The following is a 23248-nucleotide window of genomic DNA, read 5'->3' as shown; positions in this document are numbered from 1 at the left end:
GGGGAGGGGGAGGGAGGGGGAGAGGTTTGGAGCCTTCATTTCTTTACATGTCTGTTATTTTCTAGCACTTTCTCCCATTCAAAGGCCTCTGTGGTGGTTACTATCGTCAACAGGAAACTACATGGAATCACTTAGGAGACAGACCTGGGGCATGTGTGTCAGGGAAATTCTAGATAGAGTTAACTGAAGAGAATACCCAGTCTCTCTTCAAGTGGGCAGCACCCTTGCCTGGGCCGGGGTGCTGGACTGCCAAGGGGGAGCAAGGGAGCTGGGCTATCAGGCTTGGTCTCTCTCTGAGTCTCAAGCTCCTGCCAGTGTGACGTCCACAGCATCCTCAAACTGAGTCAAAATAAAGCTCTCTTCCTACGTTACTTTTGTCCAATAATTTTGTCACTACAGGTAGTGACAATTTCCGGGCTGCCGGGTCATGGTTTCTACACCAACCGCAGCAACGTGGGGGTTGAAAGTAGTGTCTTGGGCTCAGTGTGTCCTGGTCAGGAAACTCCAGGATATCTGTCACGACCCAGTCCCCACCAGCTGCTTCTACTACAGGTGGCAGTTCGTGTGTGTGTGTGTATGTGTGTGTGTAGCCTTCCCTCTCTCAGTAGCCCATCAGGATGCTGTATCCTCAAGGGCCCTTCAGGAACCCTCCAGATAGACTGAGAATCCTTCAGAGCCAACATCCTTCCCCCTCAGCCAGTCTCAAGGACAGCAGTTGGTGCTTGTGCTTGCACAGTGACCGCTGAGAAAAACAAAGATGCTGCTCAACTCTGCAGTGAAATCCTGGCCGTGAAGTCACACAGGGACAGGAAACACGTCCAATTATGACATACAGGTTCCTACACCCCTGGCTGGCCTCACACTTACTATATTGCCAAGAATGACTTTTAATCCCAAGCCTCCCCCCTGTAGCTCCCCAGTGATGAGATTGCCAAACAGGAAGTCTGTAACCAGCAAGAATCAATTGTATTGACCAGTGTGGCCAACTCAGGCTTCACAAGCCTCCGGCTCAGTGCAAGGAAGGTCAGCAGGAAATAAGGGCAGAGATGAGGAGTCTGTCAAGGGCAGAATGAAGCCACAGCCCTGACTTTCAGGTACTCTGGGAGTTTCATTGTCTGTAACCACAGATCTGTACTGCAAAGCCAAGCAGAACTGTTTCCCATCCCGGGGTCACACAAACTGTCTGGGGCAGCACTGGCTACTTAGATATGTTCATTCAATCCCACCATCTATAAGATAAAGGAAAAGAGAGTCCAGTGTGGTGGCTTAGCAGGTAAAGGCACTTACCAGTGAGCCTGGGTTCTATCCCTGGGAACCACAGGGTGGAGAGAGCTAATTCGCAAAAGTTGTTCACTGACCTCCACAAAGCACATGTGTGCTGTGCGTGGTCCCATGACCAAACACATCCACACATGTACACATATGTATACACACACACACATATACATACATGGACATATGGAAATGGTTTCTTTGTGTAGCCCTGGCTATCCTGGAACTCGCTTTATAGACCAGGCTAGACTCAAACTCAGAGATCTTCCTGCTTCTGCCATTCAAGTGCTGGGATTAAAGGCAAGCACCACTATGCCCAGCAGTTACATTTAAGGGGGGGGGTTGTTTGTTTGTTTTGTTTTTTCTGAGACAGGGTTTCTCTGTGTAGCCCTGGCTGTCTTGGAACTCACTCTGTAGACCAGGCTGGCCTCGAACTCAGAGATCTTCCTGCTTCTGCCATTCAAGTGCTGGGATTAAAGGCAAGCACCACTATGCCCAGCAGTTACATTTAAGGGGGGGGGTTGTTTGTTTGTTTTGTTTTTTCTGAGACAGGGTTTCTCTGTGTAGCCCTGGCTGTCTTGGAACTCACTCTGTAGACCAGGCTGGCCTCGAACTCAGAGATCTTCCTGCTTCTGCCTCCCAAGTGCTGGGATCAAAGGCGTGCGCCACCACGCCCGGCTCAGCTGCATATTTTTAACATGGGCAAAGATATCTTCTTTGGGAATGAGGATTTGTCCGGGTGGTAGATGCTTTCCCAGCATGCACAAAGCCTTAGTCCACCTCCAGCAATGCATAAACCGGACTTGGTGTGTACCTGCAACCCCAGAACTGAGGAGGTGGAGGCAGGAAGATCAGGAGTTCAAGGCTATCCTCTGCTACAAAGCAAGTTAGAGGCCCTGTCTCACAAAAACTAACCACCCAAAGAGGATGTCTGCCTTATTGAGTTCTGAGACAGTGTGAACGCTTCCTGCATATAGTATGCACTCAATCTTGGTCATGCTGTAACTGTCCATGTGAACCAAGCATCCACTGAACAAGGGAGTATCTTTCCCTGCATCCTCTTCAAGATGTGTCAAAGTTGCCGGGCGTGGTGGGTGGCGCACGCCTTTGATCCCAGCACTCGGGAGGCGGAGGCAGGTGGATTTCTGAGTTCGAGGCCAGCCTGGTCTACAAAGTGAGCTCCAGGACAGCCAGGGCTACACAGAGAAACCCTGTCTCGAAAAACAAAACAAAACAAAACAAAAAAAAAAAGATGTGTCAAAGTAGGGGGCTGGAGAGATGGCTCAGTGCTTAAGAGTACTGGCTGTTCTTTCAGAGGACCCAGATTTGATAGCTAGCACCCACACGGTGGCTCACAACCATCTACAATGCCAGTTCTGGGGGAATCTGACATCCTCTTCTGGCCTTCTTAAGCATATCACACATGTGGCACACAGACATACACACTGACAAAGCACCCATACACCTGAAAATAAATAAACTTAAAATAAGATACAAAATACATGGACATAGGAAAAACGTGGCTGAGAGGGTGTGCCCACAGTCTCAGGAGTTACTGGACCAATCTGGCAACATGCCTCTTCTATGGGAGACAGCTAGAAGCTGGGTTTGAAAAGAATCAGGGGCTAGAGCGATCACCAAAGAGGAAGAGATAATTGGATGCTTGTGTATGTTATTTGATTAAATTGGAAATATTTACCCCTTTCCCAAGAGCAAAGAGGTCTTACTAATCCTTAGTATTCAATATAGCAACTGGAGTCCAGGCAAATGCTTAATTAACTGGATGCATACACAGATAATGAATAAATTAGTGAGCTCCAGATATCAGAGAGGGACACTGAGGCCCAAGGAGACAGATAGTTATTCAAGATGGGTTAAAGCAGATGCCCGTCTTCCCTTCCCCCACACAAAGGTGAAGGGGCACGGCTGGCCGACCCTGTAAATGACAGGATCCTGGTCTTGGATGTGCAAGAATTAGGCCTGCTGTGTGGGATGCATCTGGGAAGGAGGATGGGGCTGCGTGCACACACACACACACACACCCCTAGTCTCAGTAGACTGGTAACCTAGCAACAGCCTCCAGCTTAGCCAATCACAGTTGGCCAGCCAGCTCTCCCTTGACTGCTGGGGGAAGCTGAGATGAGGTGGCTTCTGGGAGGCAGGAGTGAGCAGATTCCCAGGGAAGCCCAGGCAAGGCTCAGAATCCCTGGGTGAGGAACCTGGAAGCCTTAGGCTCCTGTCTGGCTACAAATTGCAGGCTGAAATCCCAGCTGTGTTTTCCCGTGGGTCTATCCTGACTACCTAACCACATTCTAATAATAACTGTTATTACTCTCTTAATGAAAGTAGTTCACCCAAACAGGCTTTCCCACCTAGAGTCTGTTTATCTTCACAGTGACAGTCAGACTCTAAGGGCTGGGATCCCGGTTTATGTACCACACACTACAGAGGCATTGATAAAAGCATCTTGCCTGAAAACTCCCCCGACGCTCATGGAAAGCCCGTGGGGACCCTCTGGTATGGCCAGTTTTCAGCCAGAGAAGGCTTTGTGCCAGGCAAATCTAAAGTGAAAATTGATTATATAAAAGGACTAAACTTGAGTCGTCAAGGATTGAAGCTGGATGGGTGTTGAACCCCGTGAGACTGCCTGACCCCACCTTAAGCAGGAAACCCCTCAAGATTCCTGGAAATGGATAGTTCTAAGAGTCTAGGTCAAGCTTACCAGGCCAGATGCAGGGAGGATTGCTCAAGGGATAAAAATGCTTGCCAGGAAGACACGAGATCCGAGTCTGCTCCCCAGAACCTATGCAAAAGCTGAAGGTACAGATGTGCACTCATGACCCCAGCCAGCTAGATCCAGGCTGCTCACCAACTAGTCTAGTCTACCTGGAGAGCCCCAGTTCCCTGTGAGACAATAAAAACAAACAAAACGAGTGGGTGGCTCTTGAAGGAAGACACCTCAGATTGATTCCTGACCTTAGGTACACACAAATGCACGTGTGCCTGCACACGTACGCACTGACAGCAGCCCTTCACACACAGATACCAGACCAGCCCCCATTTGTCTGCTTTTGCAAATAGAAATTCCAGCCCAGAGTAAAGTTGAAGATGAGTAGATGTGTGGATGGTCAAGTGGGTGGGTGAGTGGACGGATGGATGAATAGGTAGAAGAATAATTGGATGGATGGGTGGGTGGATAGGTGGGGTGGTAGATGGATGGGTAAGATTGTAGGTGGGTAGATGGGTGGATGGATGGATACGGTTGTGGGTGGGTGGGTGGATGGGTGAATGGATGGATAAGGTTGTGGGTGGATGGGTGGAGTGGGTGGGTAGGTGCATAAGTGAATGGACATACACTCTAAGTCATATACCCTATGTTAGCAGAAATATGTTATTAGCAACACACACATGCGCATGTGCACATACACACACAATTTTTTAAAAGTCTTAGATTATTTTTTGGCTTCTTTTTTGAGACAGGGTTTCTCTGTGTAGCCCTGGCTGGAACTTACTTTGTAGACCATGCTGGCCTCGAACTCAGAAATCTGCCTGCCTCTGCCTTCCAAGTGCTGGAATTAAAGGTGTGTACCACCACTGCCCGGCAAGCCTTAGAAGTAAAAAAAAAAAAAAAAAACAAAAAAAAACCCATACTGAAGTATGCTATGGTGGTTCAAACCTGTAACGCCCCCTCAAGAAACTGATGTAGCAAGATTGCTGTGAGTTAGAGGGCAGTCTAAGCTACCTAGTGATTTTGGGGCCAGCCTAGGCTACATAGTGAGATCCAGTACCCAAACCAAATGGAACTCCAGCAGGCTTATGTCAGTTGCTGTGGGAATGGGCTCTTAGTCTGGATTTCCAGCCATCTGTCACAGACCCCTTTCTTGCTTTGGGCACAAAGTTTGAGTGTCTCCCCACCCCTGTGTACCTCTCCCCAAGAATCCAGGCACGCACTCCCAGCATTCATCTGTGAAAGAGTGGCAGAATCTTACGGATCATGCTGAACCAACACAGAAGAAATGAATATGTCTAGAAAGTTCTCTAGACACTCATTCAATACCTCAGGGACATTAGTGTCCCCACCCCACTCCCACCCCTTTCTCTCTCTGCTGTCATCGGAGATTGTGTTCCAAGGGAGAACTCTACCCTGGCCCCATCCACAGCCTTAGGGTAAAGCTGTGGGTGTCTCTCACATGTTGTTGTTTTGTATGTGTGCCCGGGCACCTGCAGGTCACCTCCCAGGACCTCTTCAGCCACGAATCTCTCCAGCTGGACACCTTGGCAGAGCAAGGCCAGGCCTCCTGCCCACCATGGCTCCACCCTTGCTCTCAACTACGATAATTAGTCGTTTCTGCTAATGGTAGGAGAGAAGAGCCCTGTAGAGCCTGTCCCACCCCTGTGTGACTGGACCTGTTCTCTGCAGGGGTACCCTTCCTAGTTCTTCCTTGGTGCCTGTCACTGAGGTCAAGTCCTCTTCTTTGGCCCTGGCCACTCTCACTCCAGAGTAATGAGGCCACCTCCTCTACAGAAGAGACCAAGACTCAACTGGGAGCAGAGCAGGTTAACCTAAGACAGGAGGTTCAGACCAAGCACTGCCCAGGCCTCCGAAAGCCAAGGGCATCACAGACATCCCTCCCCAGCCAAAACAGCCTTGTGACCTGGTGGCTCTCTAGTCTTCAACTTGGTCTGAGGCAGGGAACAGTTTCCCTATTCTTTTTCTTTTTGATGGTGCTGGGATTGAACCTGGGGCCTCATGCACTCTAGACAAGTACCCTGTCATTGTATGCCACCCATTAACAGTCATAGCCAGAGACTACATTACCCAGCATCCCCTCTTAACTCAGCCATTGGCTTACCATTCCTTGGCTACAGGTGGGGCCCACTGGAAGTGAGAACAAGCCTGTACTTCCCAGCATCCTTTGCTCCCAGGCAAGGCAATGTGACTAAGTTCTGATGTATAGATGAGGTGCTAACAAAGTGTGCGTCACCTCCGAGTCCCACCTCAGAGGGAAGGGGTGTGTCTGCTTCTCCTTCTGACTACATGGAATGTGGACATGGACATGACCCAGGGCAACACCTGTGTGCTCCTTGACGGCCCTTGTGGACTCTTGGGACTGGGGCTTGGAGTCTATAGAGAATCCACACGAAGACTTTGGGGGAACTAGAACCTGTGCTGACCAGGCAGGACCTTCTTCTGCTGCCCCAATCAATACAGCTCTCCCAACAGTCTCCTGAGTTTGCCGAAGTCTCCAGGGAGTGGGCACCCCTGGTTCCAAGAGGGCTCTGTGCTAACAGGGAGGCCGATGTCTCTGCCACTCTAAAGCAGGTAAATTGATCCAGAAAGGTAGCACATCTGGCCAGATGACATGAAGATAGATCCTGACCTGAAATCTTTTCCCTCCTTGCTAAACCCTATACAGAAGGCCACAGGAAAGCAAGGAGCCCCTCGGGCTGCCCACAAATTCTTAGCTCCTGTTCTCAAGCGTGGCCAAATCGGTGATCCTGATCCATGTTGTGTTTGTTTGTTTGTTTGTTTTAAAAAGCATTTTTTAAAAAAATGGACAGGAATGCTCACAAAAGCACTATTCATGATAGCCCAAAGTAAAAACAACCCAGATGTCCATCATCAAAGGAATGAATGACTAGATGTTGTAAGTCCAGCCATGGAACGGAACACCACCTGGTTCATGCTACATCCTGGTGAACCTTGATTAACATCGAGGGAGGGAGGGAAAGAAGCCAGATGGAAACGAGTATATGCCTCACCTACCTATTACATGTGAGGAATTGTGTAAAATGTGTTCATCTGGAGAGACTGAGAGCAGATGGGGATCTGTGGCTTCTAGGGAACAGGCGACAACTAAGGAGTAGGTTCCTTTGGGGGCAGTGTTCTGAAATTGTAGCGTTTGTTGTACAATTGAACAAACCATGGCTAAAGTTAAACTAACTTTAAGTGGGGTGAGCTGCGTGGTAGGTAAACTATGTATCAATACGGCTAAAGGCCTTGTTTGTTTTGGGGTTTTGTTGTTGTTGTTGTTATTTTAAGAAGAGAAATGAGTTGTTCTTTTCTGGGCTTTGGGGGACACAGACAGCTTTTCGAGAGAGGTGAGCCTGGGCTTGGGCTAAAAGTACCAGTGCCCTGGCCATGGCAGCCTTCTGTACTGTGGCTCAGAGAGAGGAAGTGTGTTGAGGTTTGGTCTGTTGCTACGCATTGTAATGCTAAACATTGTATCCCAAGGATTAGTTACCTCAAGACCAGCGAATGGTCATCTAGGCCAGCTTTTGTTGGGCAAGCCCTGCTCCTCAGTTTAAAACCATTGGTTGAATAAAGATGCCTGCAGCCTGAAGCTGAGCAGAAGAGAGGTAGGCTGGACTTGGGGGTCTGAGGGTAGAGCACCAAGCAGAAAGGAGGAGGAGGAAGGAAGAAGTCCCCATGGGGAAGGTACATCCTGAACGCATTGCCATGAGGACCAGCCAGCTGGAGTAGGAGCAGTCCAGGCAGAACTTGGCAAGCGATATCTTGGGATTACGGACAGAGAAGTAGACAAACTAGCATAGAGGGTGGATACCCATCCGGCTCTAGTGCCTTAAGGCTTATATAAAGATTCTGGAGCCGGGCGTGGTGGCGCACGCCTTTAATCCCAGCACTCAGGAGGCAGAGGCAGGCGGATTTCTGAGTTCGAGGCCAGCCTGGTCTACAGAGTGAGTTCCAGGACAGCCAGGGCTACACAGAGAAACCCTGTCTCGGAAAAACCAAAAAAAAAAAAAAAAAAAGATTCTGTGTCTTTTATTTGGGAATTATATGATCAAGGTAGGGTAGTGTACTGGCTATTTTTGTGTCAACTTGACACAGCTGGAGTTATCACAGAGAAAGGAGCTTCAGTTGAGGAAATGCCTCCATGAGATCCAACTGTAAGGCATTTTCTCAATTAGTGATCAAGGGGGAAAGGCCCCTTGTGGGTGGGACCATCCCTGGGCTGGTAGTCTTGGGTTCTATAAGAGAGTAGGCTGAGCAAGCCAGGAGAAGCAAGCCAGTAAAGAACATCCCTCCATGGCCTCTGCATCAGCTTCTGCTTTCTGACCTGCTTGAGTTCCAGTCCTAACTTCCTTTGGTGATGAACAGCAGTATGGAAGTGTAAGCCGAATAAACCCTTTCCTCCCCAACTTGCTTCTTGGTCATCATGTTTGTGCAGGAATAGAAACCCTGACTAAGACAGGTAGAAACCCCCAAATATTATTTACTGCAACAGAAGTGTGGGGGTGAATATAGCCTACACTGCCACAGTAAAACGATTTTTTTGGTTTTGAGACAGTCTCTAGTAGCCCAGACTGGCTTCAAATGCACTATGTAGCAAAGGCTAGCCTCGAACTCCCAGGCCCTCCAACTCCAACCTCGGAGTTACAGGTGAGCCTGCACCCTGCCAGGCTTTTCTTTCATGTTCTTCCTCTTTGGTTAAACTGGGTCAGAACATCAATAAGTCTTTCTGCTACATTGTGAGTTGGGGAAGGGGAGGGAGGTCACAAGGCAGCTCCCGGGAGAAGGGTCTCTCCTACTGCAGCATCCTGGAGGGAGATGTCGTCGGGTCATCAGGCTCACCTGTACCCAGTCATCATGCCTCCAGCCCAAGTCCTTCTTACTGTGGGTGTTGGCCCGTGAAGTCAGTCATATGTCACCTCAGTCCATGTAATGCACCTCTGTAATGCAGGGGACGCCGGCATGGCCACTTGCTGGATGGCCGGTGATTCTGCCTGGGCTTTCCCTAGGACCCATTGCTTCCTTTCTTCAACGTTCCCACTTGAGAAGCCCTTGTGAACTGAAATTCCCTTCTCTGAAACCGTGACATCAGGTGACCTGTGCCGTCCATCTTCTGGACACACTGGTTTCTCCACTCTGTCACCATGTCCTCCCACATCCTTGCTGGAGGCCTCAGGTCCTGCCCAGCCTGTCTCTCCCTTCCTAACTCCCACTCCTACTGCTGGCTCCCTCAGGCAGTGGCCTCACTCTGTGCCTTTCTAGAACCCAGCAGACACTTCCTCTCATGTTAGAATGACACTATGGAGAGGCAGGCATGGTGAGACATCCCTGTGCTTCCGGTACTTGGGAGGTACAAACAGGAGGAACATGAGTTTGAGGTCAGCCTTGGCTACATGAAGGGCCAGCCTGGCCTATCTGAGACAGACAGGAATGAAAGGATGGACAGAGGCGGGGAAGGTTTGCCATAAAGTCTTTTGGGGGAGGGGGTCTTTTTGTAGTAGCAGCTGAAGGGGGTGGAGCTGCCAGACCACCGGAATCTTTATCCTTTGATAAGAGACAGAAATTCTTTTGGGGCTGGCAAGATGGCTCCGTGTGCAAAGGCACTTGGTGTTAAGCCTGAAGATCTGAGTTTGATCCCTGAGACAGTGGAAGGAAAGAACAGACTCCTGAAAGCTGTCCTCTGCCCCCACCCCCACCCCACAGGTGTGCCACGTGCCCTCCATGCCTGCACACATGAACATGATAAAGGAATGAATGAATGTAACTTAAAATACCCTCTAAGGCAGTTATTTTCAAAATACAGGAAATCCAGCTCTGTGAGACTGTGTCCCACTTCTGGCCACATCAGAAACTTTGGAGCCCCGCTGGTTGTCATGGAGACTGCCTCACCTCATATAAATGGTGGCGTCATCTCTGATGAGGACCCGGCAGGGTGCTAGGTGCTTTTGTGATGTCATTGCACCGACTGAAGTAGACCCATCAGAAGATGGGCCCTCTACAGCCTCAGTTTCCCCAAGGAAGAGACAGAGAAGTCTCTGGTCAGAGAAGCCCTGAATGGAAACAGCTTTGAGGGAAGATGTGTGACTGAGCTTAAAGAATTTTTAAAGAAAAAAAGATGGCAGGACACCATCGGAATGGATCGGTAGGTAAAGTTGTTTGCTGCCCAGTCTGATGAGCTGAGTTTGATACCCAGGACCATGGGGTGCAGAGGAAACCCTAAGTAAAAGAAGGACTGAGTCACTGTGCTCTTGACCTAGGCACCGCCATGTCAAAGACCCAATGCCTCGGCCTCGTGGAAATGGCAAAGCCATCCTCTAGTCTCTGTGTGGGTGTTGATAGTGTGTGCAGAAAATGCCCACCAAAGCTCTCTCCTCCCTGATATTTACAGCCTGCAGGTTGCTCCCCTGCAGGGAAAGACTGCCTCTACCAAGATTAGCGAAACCTGCCTCCAGCAGTATATAATATCCCTGACCTCTTATCCAGCTGCATATACTAACCATGCCTTCTTGTCCAGCTATGTATATACCTTATCTCCTGGTATATCTGCATATAATAACCCTGTCCCCTTGTCCAGCTGTATACAAATTGTATCTCCTGGTTTATCCACATGTAATTACCCTGCCTCCGTGTCCTGCTGTTTATGATAAACACACCGGAGCTTCCACATGCTACAGTATCTCCATCAGGAAGCTCCGCCCACACCATCCTAGCTTTTCTGTGTATCTGTCATTTCTTTATCCCCTGACGCCCCTAGTCATGCAAGGACACAGCCGAGGACCTACCTGGTGGCAGGAGAGAGAAGCAACTCTTGAAAGTTGTCCTCTGACCACATGTTCAGCGTGGCACTTGTGCACCCACGCACGCACAGACACTTGCTCGTGTATGCACACAGTAAGTATAATAAAGACAATTTCAAAAAGCACCAGATCTCCAGTTATGTGGTCCTGCATAAAGTATGAGGTAATGAACACACTTTCTCAGCCACTATGGATGCGTGCCAAATCCCCGAGAATAAGACCAGCAGAGAAAACCCTCGGACCCTTCTACATCAGTGCTGAGCCACAGGAAGTGCTGTGGAAAGGGATGCCCTGTCCTGGCAGTAAAAACAGTAAGAGCCTTAGAGAGAAACCTGGTCCCGGGGGCTGAGGCAGGAGAATCACAGTGAGTTCCAGGCAAGCCTGGTCTACAGAGTGAGACAAAAACAAAACAAAGATCCTTAGACTGATAAACATAATAAGTGACACCCCGTGACACCCAGTGTCTTCATTAAAGGGCATGGGGGTTATATTTACCATGGGAGGCTTAGTTCCAGATAAAATCACTGCAACTGAGCCTTTCATGGTGGAGAGGGCAAAGAGGTGGAGAATAATAGGTTTGAAGGAACAGAGAGAGGGAAGAAGAGGGGGAGGGAGAAGAGGAAGAAGAGGAGGAGGGGAAGCACATGGCACACAGACATAGATGCAAGCAAAACTCCCATATACATTAAAAAAAATAAATGCATCCTGTGTGTGCTTGTCTATGCTTGATATTCTGGCACTGGAGAGGCAGAGGTAGGAGGACTCCTGGGGCTCCCTAGCCAGCCAGCCTAGCCTTGTGAGTTTCAAGCCACGGGGACCGACTCAATGGAGGTGTACGATGTTTCTGAGCTTAACACCAAGGTTCTCCTCTGGCCTCCACACATGTTTGACACATACACACATACATACACACATCTCACCTACACACATACACACATCTCACACACTCATACACATACACTTCTCATGTACACACACATTACACACATATGACACACACATGCATACCACACACATACACACATATATCTCATGCACATAAACACACATACACACATCTCTCACATACACACACACACTCACACACATACATATCTCATATCACATCAAACATACACCTCACACACACATCACACATACACACAATATCACCACTCCTGTGTGTGTCTGGGCATTAAACTGTATAGCCACTTCAGAGAATTCTCCAGCATGGCATAGAAGAGCCCACCACAGGCTACTCTTGAGTCTAAGGGCTTACACACATCCTGGGGATGCCTGACTCCAGCCAGCCTGCTCACTCCAACATCGTTTACAATCACAGGACTTGGGGGATCCATCAACAAGGCAATGAACTGAGAGGAGGTTAGTAATAGTGGCACATGGAAACTTGAGTTCAGGCCCCCACTGAGCTTCTGATAACAGATCAACAGCCCAGTTAATCCATCCTCTATGTTCTCCCCAAAGTCTTTTTTTCTTTAAAAAAAAAACAACAAAAAGAAAATTATATATATATATATATATATGTGTGTATATACACACACAATTATATATATATATATATATACATGTATATATATATAATTTTCTTTATTTTTGGTTTTGTTTGGTTTTGTTTTGAGACAGGGTCTCTCTATATAGCCCTGGCTATCCTGGAATTCACTCTGTAGTCCAGGTTGGCCTTAAATTCACAGAGATCTGCCTGCCTCTGCCTCTCATATACCAGGATTAAAGGCCCGCCCCATGCCTCAGCCCAAAATATTCTCCAGCCCATCCTTCAGTGCATCAGGTCTGTCTAAAAACTTCGCCCCCCCCCCCATGCTAACCCCTCAGCTACAAAGCCAGCATCCCACGGGAGTCCACTCTGCCAAGCAGCAATATGGTTTAAGTCATTCAAGCATCTTGAATGCCCCACCTACTGTCTATACCACCTCGGGCTGTATAAGTGTCCTGTGACTCTGTTTCCTTCTTTATATAAAGGGAGATAATAACAGTTTTCCCCACGGAATGGGGCTGTAAAGTCTGGATGAGTTAATATACTAAAAACTTTAAACAGGATGTGATACAAAAGATATTCCAGTTATCAGGAAATCACGGGGCAGTAAATGACTGAACAGGATTGGTCCGCACACCTCACCCCTCCTTACATCCTGCTATACTCATGACCCATGCTGGGTCTAGGGCTTGATCCCTCCTAAAGTCCTCTTCATGACTTCCTCCCGTGCCCTGTAGTCCACGGTGGCCTCAGGCTAGCTAAGCAGGTTTCTTATTTCTCCTATTGAACGAACTGAATTGATCCTAAAAGGTTTTGCTATAAACTTACTGGGAATATATATATTGTTTTCTGAGACAAGGTTTTTCTGTGTAGCCTTGACTGTCCTGGAACTCACTCTGTAGACCAGGCTGGCTTTGAACTCAAGAGATGCAACTGCCTCTGCCTCCTGAGCGCTGGGATTAAAGTCTGAAACGGTATATTTTTAAGAATTTACTATAAGGCAGCAGTGGCCAAGGCTAGGAGTGTGGTTATCCTCAACTACATAGAGTTCAAGGCTAGATCCAATAACTGATACCTCATAACTCTCTCATCCCCTAGTTGGTTTCTACTCTGGCCCCTCCAACCCAACAGTCGGACATCCTTAAAACCCCCAAATTAGACAGTTGACAGTTTCCAGCACCCCATGCCCCAGTCATGAAACAGTTCACTCCTATCCATCAAGTTCCTCCTTGGACAAACCCAGGTCAGGCCACCACGGGGCAGAAACCGAACAGAGGGAGCTCAGCAACTGGTTTCTGTGTGCACAGAATTGAATACCAGGGCTAGGACTCAGTTTGGGGCAGACTTGGCACCCCACAGGTGCATCAGCACTGGGTTGGAGCTGGCCAAAAGAGTCTCAAGTCACCCGATCCCTCTGTTGCTTCCTTCAACCTCAGCCCCAGTCCCCCTTCCCCAGGTCTGTCCCCCGGGGCCCAGAAATGTCCTTTCTCTGAATGTCTTACTTTGTGCAGTCTCCACCTAGATGCCTCCTCCTCAACATGGCCGCCCCCGAACATCTTCGGAACACAGTCCCCTTTCCCTCTTCAGCCCCAGCCGGGTGCAATTTGTTCACAGACCCCCATCCCTTCCATCGTGACACGAGAGACGTCTCCATTCGGAAGTTTGCCGTCTTTTCTCTCTAGAACATTCTAGAACTTCACAGGGGCTCTACATTACAGCCTGGCCTCGAGCAGGTGGGGGATGGCCGGGCCAAGAAAGCTGTTGCTCATAGCCCTGGGTCAGCACTGTGGCCTCTGGCCCACCGGGGCACAGCTGAAGCTCGCACACTGTGTCCCACATCTGTCACCAGCTTCTCCTCAACCCTCAGGGTTTGCATGTTGGGAACCCTCTCCTCCTCACTGGGAAGATTAGGCAGTGTTTACAATTTAAAAGAAGCCTCGCCCATGGAGGAGGAGGGCACGCGCGCGCGCGCGCGCGCGCGTGTGTGTGTGTGTGTGTGTGTGTGTGTGTGTGTGTGTGTGAAGGGGGACTACCCTGGCTGCCAGGCTTTCCCGCCTCTCTCCCCGTGCACTTCCAAGCTTGTCCAGGGTCTGTTCTGAGAAGCCCCCTCCAGCAGCCCCCTTCAAAGACACCAGAATAAAAGACTTACCCATCTCAATCCCGCAGACGACCAAGGCCGCAATCACCGCTCCCGCTGACGTCCCTGCAAAGCGATGGGCTGTGTCCAGCATCCTTGGGGCCAGATCTCGCAGAGCGTCCACAGCCCCAGCCTGGTAGTAGGAAAGGAACCCGCTCCCGGAGAAGGAGATGGAATGAGGGGTGTCTGGGTCTCCTTTGAACACCTGTTCGTCCATGTTCGGGGTCTCTGGCCTCCCAGCGGAGGAAGAACCCACACCTGTCTGCCTTGGCTCAGTATCTCTTCCTCCGCCAGCCAAGAGCAGGGAATGTGGCAACTCTACCAGCCCAGTCAGGCATCCACGGGTGGTTCATCCAGCCACTGCCTGGGCCTGTTTAGCTCTGCTGAGAGGCACCCCTGAAGGGTTGATAGGGGACCCCAGGTATTGGATGAAATGTAGACAGTCCTTAGAGTCATGGGCAGGGGCGTGGTCCTGCAGACCCCCTTGCTCACTTCATGCCTTTGCTAGACTTCTGACAGGTACAGGCTCTTCAGCGCTCTCCACCCATCCGAAGCGCACCTAGGAGCGGGGCATTCCCTGCACCCTGCTCTGGATGGTGTCCACAGAGGAGGTGCCTCTCAGCCCTCAGCATCCAGTTGCAAAATCTCTGCCTCGCCCTGTGCCTCCCTCACGGACAGGCTGCTCTTCACTGACAGGACAGAGTTACACGCCACGCCCCCTAGCCGCCACGCCCCCTCCCCAGGCGGTGTTCCCCTCACTCCCATTGTGGGCTGCGGGGTGGCTTTGGCTTTCAAAGGGGAGGAGCAATTCATACCACCCCATGCCCCTCTCCCACCCCATTCAGACTCTGGAAAGTTCTTACACAAACACCTCTCTATTTATTCTTACCTTAGGATTGGCTCTGGGCAAAAACTGTAACAGAGAAGTATGACTCTGGGTGTTTGCCCTGGTTTGCTTTCCATTGCTGTGATAACACCGTGACCAAAAGCAACTTGGGCAGGAAAGGGTTATTTCAGCTCACAGTTTAAGGTTCATCATGAAAGTCAAGGCAGGGCGGGAGGAACCGATGCAGGTTTGCTCCCCCATCGCTACGCGATGTCTGCTTTCTTGCTTGCTTGCTTGCTTTCTTTCTTTTTTTAAAGATTTATTTATTTATTTAGTACACTGCATCTTCAGACACTCCAGAAGAGGGAGTCAGATTTTTTACGAGGATGGTTGTGAGCCATCACGCGGTTGCTGGGACTTGAACTCAGGACCTTCGGAAGAGCAGTCAGTACTCTTAACCGCTGAGCCTTCTCTCCAGCCCCCAACCTGCTTTCTTACACAGTCTTGGACCACCTACCCAGGAATGGCACCGCCCACAGTGGGCGGAGCCTTCTTCCATCAATCATTAATCAAGAAAATACCCGACAGACTTGCCCTCAGGCCCTGAGGGAGACAACTCCTCCAATGAGAGTCCCTCTTCGCAGCGTCCATCAGTAACCAGCCAGTAGTCGCCAGCCTCCTTCCTAACTCTTCTTATTCTGTCATCTCCCTGTCCCTGGCCTGGTCCGTGCTGGTCTTCTCCCTTGCCTCTCAGTCCTGTGCCAGCTCCAGAGGCCTGAAGAGGGCATCCGATGCCCTGCAGCCGGAATCACAGGCAATTGTGAGCTGCCTGATGTAGGTGCTGGGAACTGAACACCGGTCCTCAGGGAGAACACCATGTCTTCAGCTGGAGTGCTGTCTCTTGCGTGTGCAGGAGGGAAGAGGGCGGTGAGTTTGGTCATTCCAAGATGGCCACATGGATAGATAGCTTGTGGATGGTGGTCGGGGGTCATGAGGTCTCATGTGGGGTGTCTGGGTCTCCTCATCAGGGTCAGGGCAGAGAGATGTTTTGGTAAGGGACAGGGACTTGGGGACCAGGGTTAGCTCTAGGGCTACTCAGCATGATTTATGAGAGGAGTGATTTTCCTCATAGCCCAAAAAGGTCACTGCAGATCACTAAGGCAGCAAAAAGCTTTCCTAGTCCCCTCCTTCCCCTCCTCCTCCCTCTCCCCTCCTTCTTCCTCTTCTCTGCTCTCCCTCCTCCTCTGCATTCTCCCCCTTCTCCTTCTTATCCTCCCCTCTTCCCGCTCCTCCCGTTTCCCCTCCTCTCCCTCCTCCCACTCTTCCTCTGACTTCTCTCCCTCCTCCTTCTCCTCCTCTTTCCCCTCCCCCTCCTCCCCTGCCTTCTCTCCCCTCCACCTTTTCTTTATCCTCCCTCTCTCCCCATCCTCTCCCTCCTCTTCCATATTCTCCCTCCTCCTTTTTACCTTCCCTCCTCTCTTTCCTCCTCCACCATCACAGCCATCACTGTCACCATCACTGTCACCATCACCCCATGGCAGCAGGAGCAGAATTAGAACTGAGACAACAAGTTGTCTCTCTCCTAGTCCCAGTTGCCCCAGCCACTCTATAGGTGGGGACAATGATGTCTTTCCTGGAGTTCCTGTCAACTGATGATTTCATTGATCCAAACTGGAAATACACAGTCCAGCACCCACTAAGGAGAGAGCCTTCCAGGGTTCCGTCTTACACAGAGCTTCAGACATGTAATTGTCAGATTTGGAAGGCAGGTTGTATGTGTGTGTGTGTGTGTGTGTGTGTGTGTGTGTGTGTGTATGTGTGTGTGTGTGTCGGGGACATGTAACAAGAAGAAGCCAATGGCTTTTTGCAATGGGAACAAGGAGAAGTGCCGCCTCAACTCCCCCAGACCAGATACTAACAGGTTTCCTGGGACTCTGACAAGCAACTGTGAAGTAACCAGAGACCCATATAAGGCACCCTGTAATTAACTGCTACATTGTGCAAGGCTAGATTGCCTCAGGAGGAGCAAAGAGGGAGGGAGGGAGGGCAGGTTGAGCTATGACATCAGAAGCTGGGGACTGGAGACTAGAGATGGGGGAGCGATGTGCAGGGCAGGGGACAGCTCTGGGCTTCCTTTGGAGGGAGGCATGATGAACTCAGAGGCATGGGAGGGGCTCTTGGGGTCAGACAGACAGGTTGACTCCCTGGCTCTGTACTGCTGTTTACATGCAGTGGGACCCACACAGTACACTTGGATTTTCCTCATTTGCAAAACAGGCAGCTGTCAAGCTTGACAGGAGTTATAGAGGTGACAGATAAAGGCTATGCCAGGCAGGTGACATGCCTGTCACTATCAGAAGGCAATAGAGGCCAAGGTTTCTGTAAAAGATGGATCCTAGAGTCTGCAGAAGAGAAGAGTAAGTAGGTCAGAAGGGACACATGTGACCTCCACTGCGGGGGGTGGGAGGTAGGGGGGGGCACTTGGAGGACACTCCAGCTGGAGAGTCATGGAAGGGAGGAGAGATTAGGGTCGGTGATCCAGGAAGATGGAGTGGCCAGGCAGGGGATGGCTGGAGGGTGAGTCAGCAAAGCTATTGCCACAGAGCCTTGGATGTGGGACTGGCTGGGTGAGCAAGGTGATTCACGGATAATGCCTGGTTTTCTGCCTGTGGCTAGGGAGAGACAGGATGCCTGTGGCAGACCCAGAAACTGGGACACCGGTGAGGAAACTGGATGAAGATTTTATCTATCTGTCTGTTTGTTCATCCATCCAACTACCCATCCATATTAAGATTTGGGAGCTAGAAAGACAGCTCAGCAGTTGCTTCTATTGCAAAGGACCTAGGTTCAAATTCCAGCACCAGTGAGGATACTTAAACCATTCAGAACTCTAGTTTTAGAGGATCTGGTGCCCTCTTCTGGCCACTAGGGGCACTACATACATATGGTACAAACACAGGCATAACAGCCATGCTCATAAAAATAAGAATGAATTGAAAATACTATATTTGTATTTTTTTAAAACTTGGCATGGTGTGTAACGCCTTTAATATCAGCACTTGGGAGGCAGGGACAGGATGATCTCAAACAGGAGTTTGAGGCCAGGCAATGCTCTATAACCTGGTCTTGTCTCAAAATAAATAAGAAACAAACAAATAATAGTGTCTGTGTTTGTGTTCAAGCTGGGTGCCTATGTGGAGACCAAGGGATAACTTTCTGAAGTGGACTCTTGCTACAGTTATTTTCAGCTGTCACCTTGACTTCTGTGGTAAGAGGAAACCTCAGCTAAGAACTGCCCCCATCTGGCACACTCCTTTAATCCCAGCCCCTGAGAGGCAGAGGCAGGTGGATCTCTGGGAGCTCGAGGTCTACAGAGCAAGTTCCAGGACAGCCAGGGCTACATAGAGAGCCCTGTCTCCTAAAACAAAAAACAAAAACTGAATTGCCTCCCTTATACTGGCCTGTGGTCATCTTCTTTTTTTTTCTTTTTTTTTTCCGAGACAGGGTTTCTCAGTGTAGCCCTGGCTGTCCTGGAACTTACTTTGAAGACCAGGCTGGCCTTGAACTCAGAAATCCGCCTGCCTCTGCCTCCCGAGTACTAGGATTAAAGGCATGTGCCACCATGCCTGGCTGTGGACATCTTGATTGTTAATTGATGTAGGAAGGCCCAACCCACTGTACCATGTGGTCCTGAGGAAGGTGGGTCTGGGTTGTGTAAGAAGGGAAGCTGAGGGGAGGGGAGTAGAGCCCCCAAATCCTGCTTCCCAGTTCCTGCCAAGGCTGCTTCTGTGATAACAGCAGCCAGATTAACTCTTTCCTCCCGGAGCAGCTTTTGGTCATGGTGTTATCAGACCAACAGAATTGCAAACTAGAATAGGTCTCTCTTTCCACCACGTGGGACCTAGGAATTGAACTCGGGACCTTGGGTTTGGTAACAAGTGACTTTACCCACAAAGCCATCTCATTGACCCAAACTCACAAGTTTTAGAATAATTTAATTGTAACAAAGGAGAAAAGAGTAACATCTAGTAGAACATTGTCATGGTACAGGGAAGCATGTGTTTCAGTGACTTCCCCAGCTGGTTTGACAATGTTGTGCCAGGAAGTGTTCATGAAACCCGAAAAAACTACCAAGGAGCCGTTTCTGATGAAATCACATTAGGGTCTCTTTCTTACAAGCAGTTTGGTGACATTGGGACACGGTTTTATAGGAAATGGGAGCAGATGAGGGAGTGTCTGTCCAGACAAGCATCTAATTGAACGACTATTGTAAGCCGACAGGTGGGGGCTCTGAAGCAAGACCATATACAGTCACAGACAGTCTGAAAGTACACCTGAAACTATCGGACTAATCTTTGATTGACTGTTGCTAGGAAGTAGCTAGGGAGTGACTCTGGGGTATGGGCCAAGGACAAGCCAGGGGGTCCTTCCTGGTACTTGGGTGCAGCTGGCGTTCAACTGCAGGTCAAGATCTCAGGCTATTTTTCTTCTAAGATGGAGGCCTCTCAACAACATGAGAAAAATGACTTAGGGAGGGTGTTTTGAGGGTATGGCCCATTACAGTGGAGAAGGCAATGGGCAGGACTGGGGGGTGGCTGGTCACACTGCAGTCAGGAGGCAGGGAGATAAATGCTGGCAATCAGCTCCTTTCCACTCAGTCGGGGACCCCAGGCCATGGGGTTGTGCCACCCACAATCCAGCTGGACCTTCCCTCCTCAGCTAACACCCTCACAGGCAGACAGGTCCAGAGGTACGTCTCCCAGGTAATTCCAGATGCAGCCAGGCCCACCTCGAAGGTGGACAGCACAGGGCTTATGGGGTGTGAAAGTTATTCTTAATTTATTGTGCTTGGTACTGGAATATGGACTCGACTTGTGAAAAAGTGAATTAGACAGGGTGTGGTGGTAAATGCTTGTGATCTGAGCATCAGGGAGACTGAGAAAGGAAACCTGAGTACCAGATGACCAGCCTGGGTTGCCTACATACTTTGTCTTAGAGACAAAAGCAAAACAAACAAACAAACAATCCACAAACAAACTCCTAAACCTCTTCTTCTCTTTCACTCTGCACCTGGCACACATGGCACTCAGGGGCCCCTGGGATGGCGCTGGCTTCCCCTGCTTGTCTCTAAGCCCCTCAGGGAAGGTACCTGGGCACAGCAGATCCCAACTCACAAATATTTGCTCAGTGAGTAGAGGCTCACAGTGCTGTTCTGTGAAGCGGTGAAACCCTGGCAACAGCTGACCTGACAGCTCAGGAACCGAGCCCTGTCCTCAGACTGTGTTATACTTGCCTGCCCCACAAAACTGAAAGACTGAGTAGGTGGATGGAAGGGAGTCTACGGGGAAACTGAGGCACACGCAAGGGTATACAGAACAAAAGCCATCAGCATGGTGGGGATGGGACCTGAGTCGAGCTTTACTATATTTTAAGAGAAAAAGCAAACTATAGGAGGGGTGTGTGTGTGTGTGTGATATATGCTGCTGTCTGAGTTAGGAGGAGGGCAAAGCATGTAGTCATAGAAGAGGAAGCCTCTGAATAGTACACAAGTCCCTACAGACTTGGTTAGCCTCCAGGGAAGGGGACCGAGTCCCTCCATACCCAACCAATTGAATAGGTTTCTGATCAGAAATGAAATAATTTCTTTTCTTTTTTGTTTTTTGTTTTTTGTTTTGTTTTTTTTTTTTTTGAGACAGGGTTTCTCTGTGTAGCCCTGGCTGTCCTGGAACTCACTCTGTAGACCAGGCTGGCCTCGAACTCAGAAATTCACCTGCCTCTGCCTCCCAAGTGCTGGGATTAAAGGCGTGCACCACCACTGCCGGGCTTCAGAAATGAAATAATTTCTTAAATGTGTTACATTTTATCTTTATTCATTCATTCATTCATTCAGTGTAGGACAAGGCTACACATGCTAGTTTGCATGCAAAGGTCAGAGAGCAACTTGAAGGAGCTGGTTGGCCTGATTCTTCCACCATGTGGACTCCAGGGATTGAACTCATGAACTCGGACTTCACAGCAAGCACATCTACCTGCTGGGCCATCTCCGTGGCTTTCAAAAAGCAAACAGTTGGAAGCTGGGTGTCCTGGAATACGGCTTTAATCCAGCACTCGGGAGGCAGAGGCAACAAGCTCTCAGTGAGTTTGGGGCCAGTTTGAATATGATCAAGATCCAGGCCAATCGCGGCTATATAATGAAACTCTGTCTTTAAAAGAAAAGTGTTTTTAAAAATTTAAAACTAATTTGATTGTAGGTTTTTAAATTTTTGTTTCATGTGCACGGGTATCTCACCTGAGTGTACTACATTGTGTCACTGGCTGCTGGAATGGGAGGAAGGCTTTGGGACTGGAGTTACAAGTGGTTGTGAGCCACCACATGGATGCTGGGAACCGAGCCCAGGTCCTCTGAAAGAATAGCCTATGCTCTTAACCACTGAGCCATCTCTCCGGCCCCCCCATTTTTGGTCTTAAAACAAATACATCTGCCTCTTGGATGCAGGGTCCTAGGTTCAGTATGTAACTCCACACGTGTGTAGCAGTTTTTTGTTCTTTTTTCTACTGTATGTCATGATTGTCAGGCAAAACCCCTATCCCTCTAAGATGGCTCAGATGAAGACATCTTCAATACCACACAGTTCAAGTTTACATCTGGGAGGAGTCTGATATTATAAGCAGAGCACATGGGGGTCTGGGCACTGGAGAGACGATATAGGATTTAAAAGCTCTTGCAGAGAATTTGGGTTTGGCTCCTAGCACCCATATGGTAGCCCACAACCATTTGTCATTCCAGTTCCAAGGGATCTGATGCCCTCTTCTGATCAGGTGCACACACGCAAAACAAAAAAATAAAAATAAAAGACCTGGGCCGGGCGTGGTGGCGCATGCCTTTAATCCCAGCACTTGGGAGGCAGAGGCAGGCGGATTTCCGAGTTCGAGGCCAGCCTGGCCTACAAAGTGAGTTCCAGGACAGCCAGGGCTACACAGAGAAACCCTGTCTCGAAAAACCAAAAAAATAAAATAAAATAAATAAAAAAATAAATAAATAAAAGACCCGGAATGGGGGAGAGCGGAGCCATTGTCATGGGCAGTAGGCTTGAGAGTTACAAGGCTGAGATGTCCGGGGACGAACTTTCTTTTTCCACAGGTCTCAAAGCTGCTGCCAAAGGAGTGTGTGCGTGCACACACACGCGCGCGCGCACACACACACACACACACACACACACACACACACACACACACGGCAGTCAGCTGGCAGAGGACGGCTGGCTTTTTAAGAATTAGGACCTTCTGCTGTCAACTAGAAGTGTCTTGCCAGTAGGGCCCAAGCCAGTTGATGAGCCACTGAAGGCCACAGGAGTCACAGGAGGTGGTGGCTCTGCCTTGCTGCTTTCCAGCCCCACACAGATCAGGGACAGGGACAGCACCTGCCTGCTCTGCTTCTGCGAAGCATGAGCTCAGATACCCCAACACCAGGCTCCGTGTTCTCATCTCCCCCCGCCCCTAATACGTGGAATTATGCTCCCTTGCCTAGCTGCCTTCAGACTGCCACTGGGAGGACCAGGGCACCCCAAGTCCTCTGCTGCTCACCTCAGCAGTAAGAGTGAGCTCTCCCCTTCCCTGGGCAAGGTTTTTAAGGCACCACACTGAAGTGCTTTGTTCGGTTTTGTTTTTCATCTGTACCAGGTTAGCCTCAGTCTTTGATCCTCCAGCCTCCACCTCCTGCCTGGGATTGGGGGCCTGTGTCACTCACTGTGCTGAGTTTTCTGGGGTGCTGAGGAGGGAGAGCGGGCTCATGGGCATGTTACCCTCACACGGCCAACCAAGCCAGATACTGGGCCGCCTGTGGGAGATGAAGTTATAGGAAAGGGCGTGCATGCCCGGCTCACCCCAGCTTCATGCTGCCCTACTGGGTGCTGAGCACAGAGGGAACTGACACATGTCCTCCTTCAAAAGAAGCATCCGGAGACTGGACCTG

General features: G+C 49.7%; 1 protein-coding gene across 1 annotated transcript in view; it reads right to left on the bottom strand.

Moving 5' to 3' along the window:
• The window catches only part of Pnpla1 (patatin like phospholipase domain containing 1), a 34643-nt gene extending 19512 nt beyond the window's left edge, over positions 1 to 15131 (bottom strand). The window contains exon 1 of the mRNA XM_021149477.1: positions 14463 to 15131. Coding sequence (XP_021005136.1) covers positions 14463 to 14667 — 205 coding nt within the window. The 5' untranslated portion in view covers positions 14668 to 15131. The remainder of the gene's footprint in view (positions 1 to 14462) is intronic.
• Between the last annotated feature and the right edge of the window lie 8117 nt (positions 15132 to 23248).

Source organism: Mus caroli, chromosome 17 (genome assembly GCF_900094665.2).
Source record: "Mus caroli chromosome 17, CAROLI_EIJ_v1.1, whole genome shotgun sequence".
NCBI classification, from domain to species: Eukaryota; Metazoa; Chordata; class Mammalia; order Rodentia; family Muridae; genus Mus; species Mus caroli.
This window is presented reverse-complemented; position numbering and strand designations above follow the sequence as displayed.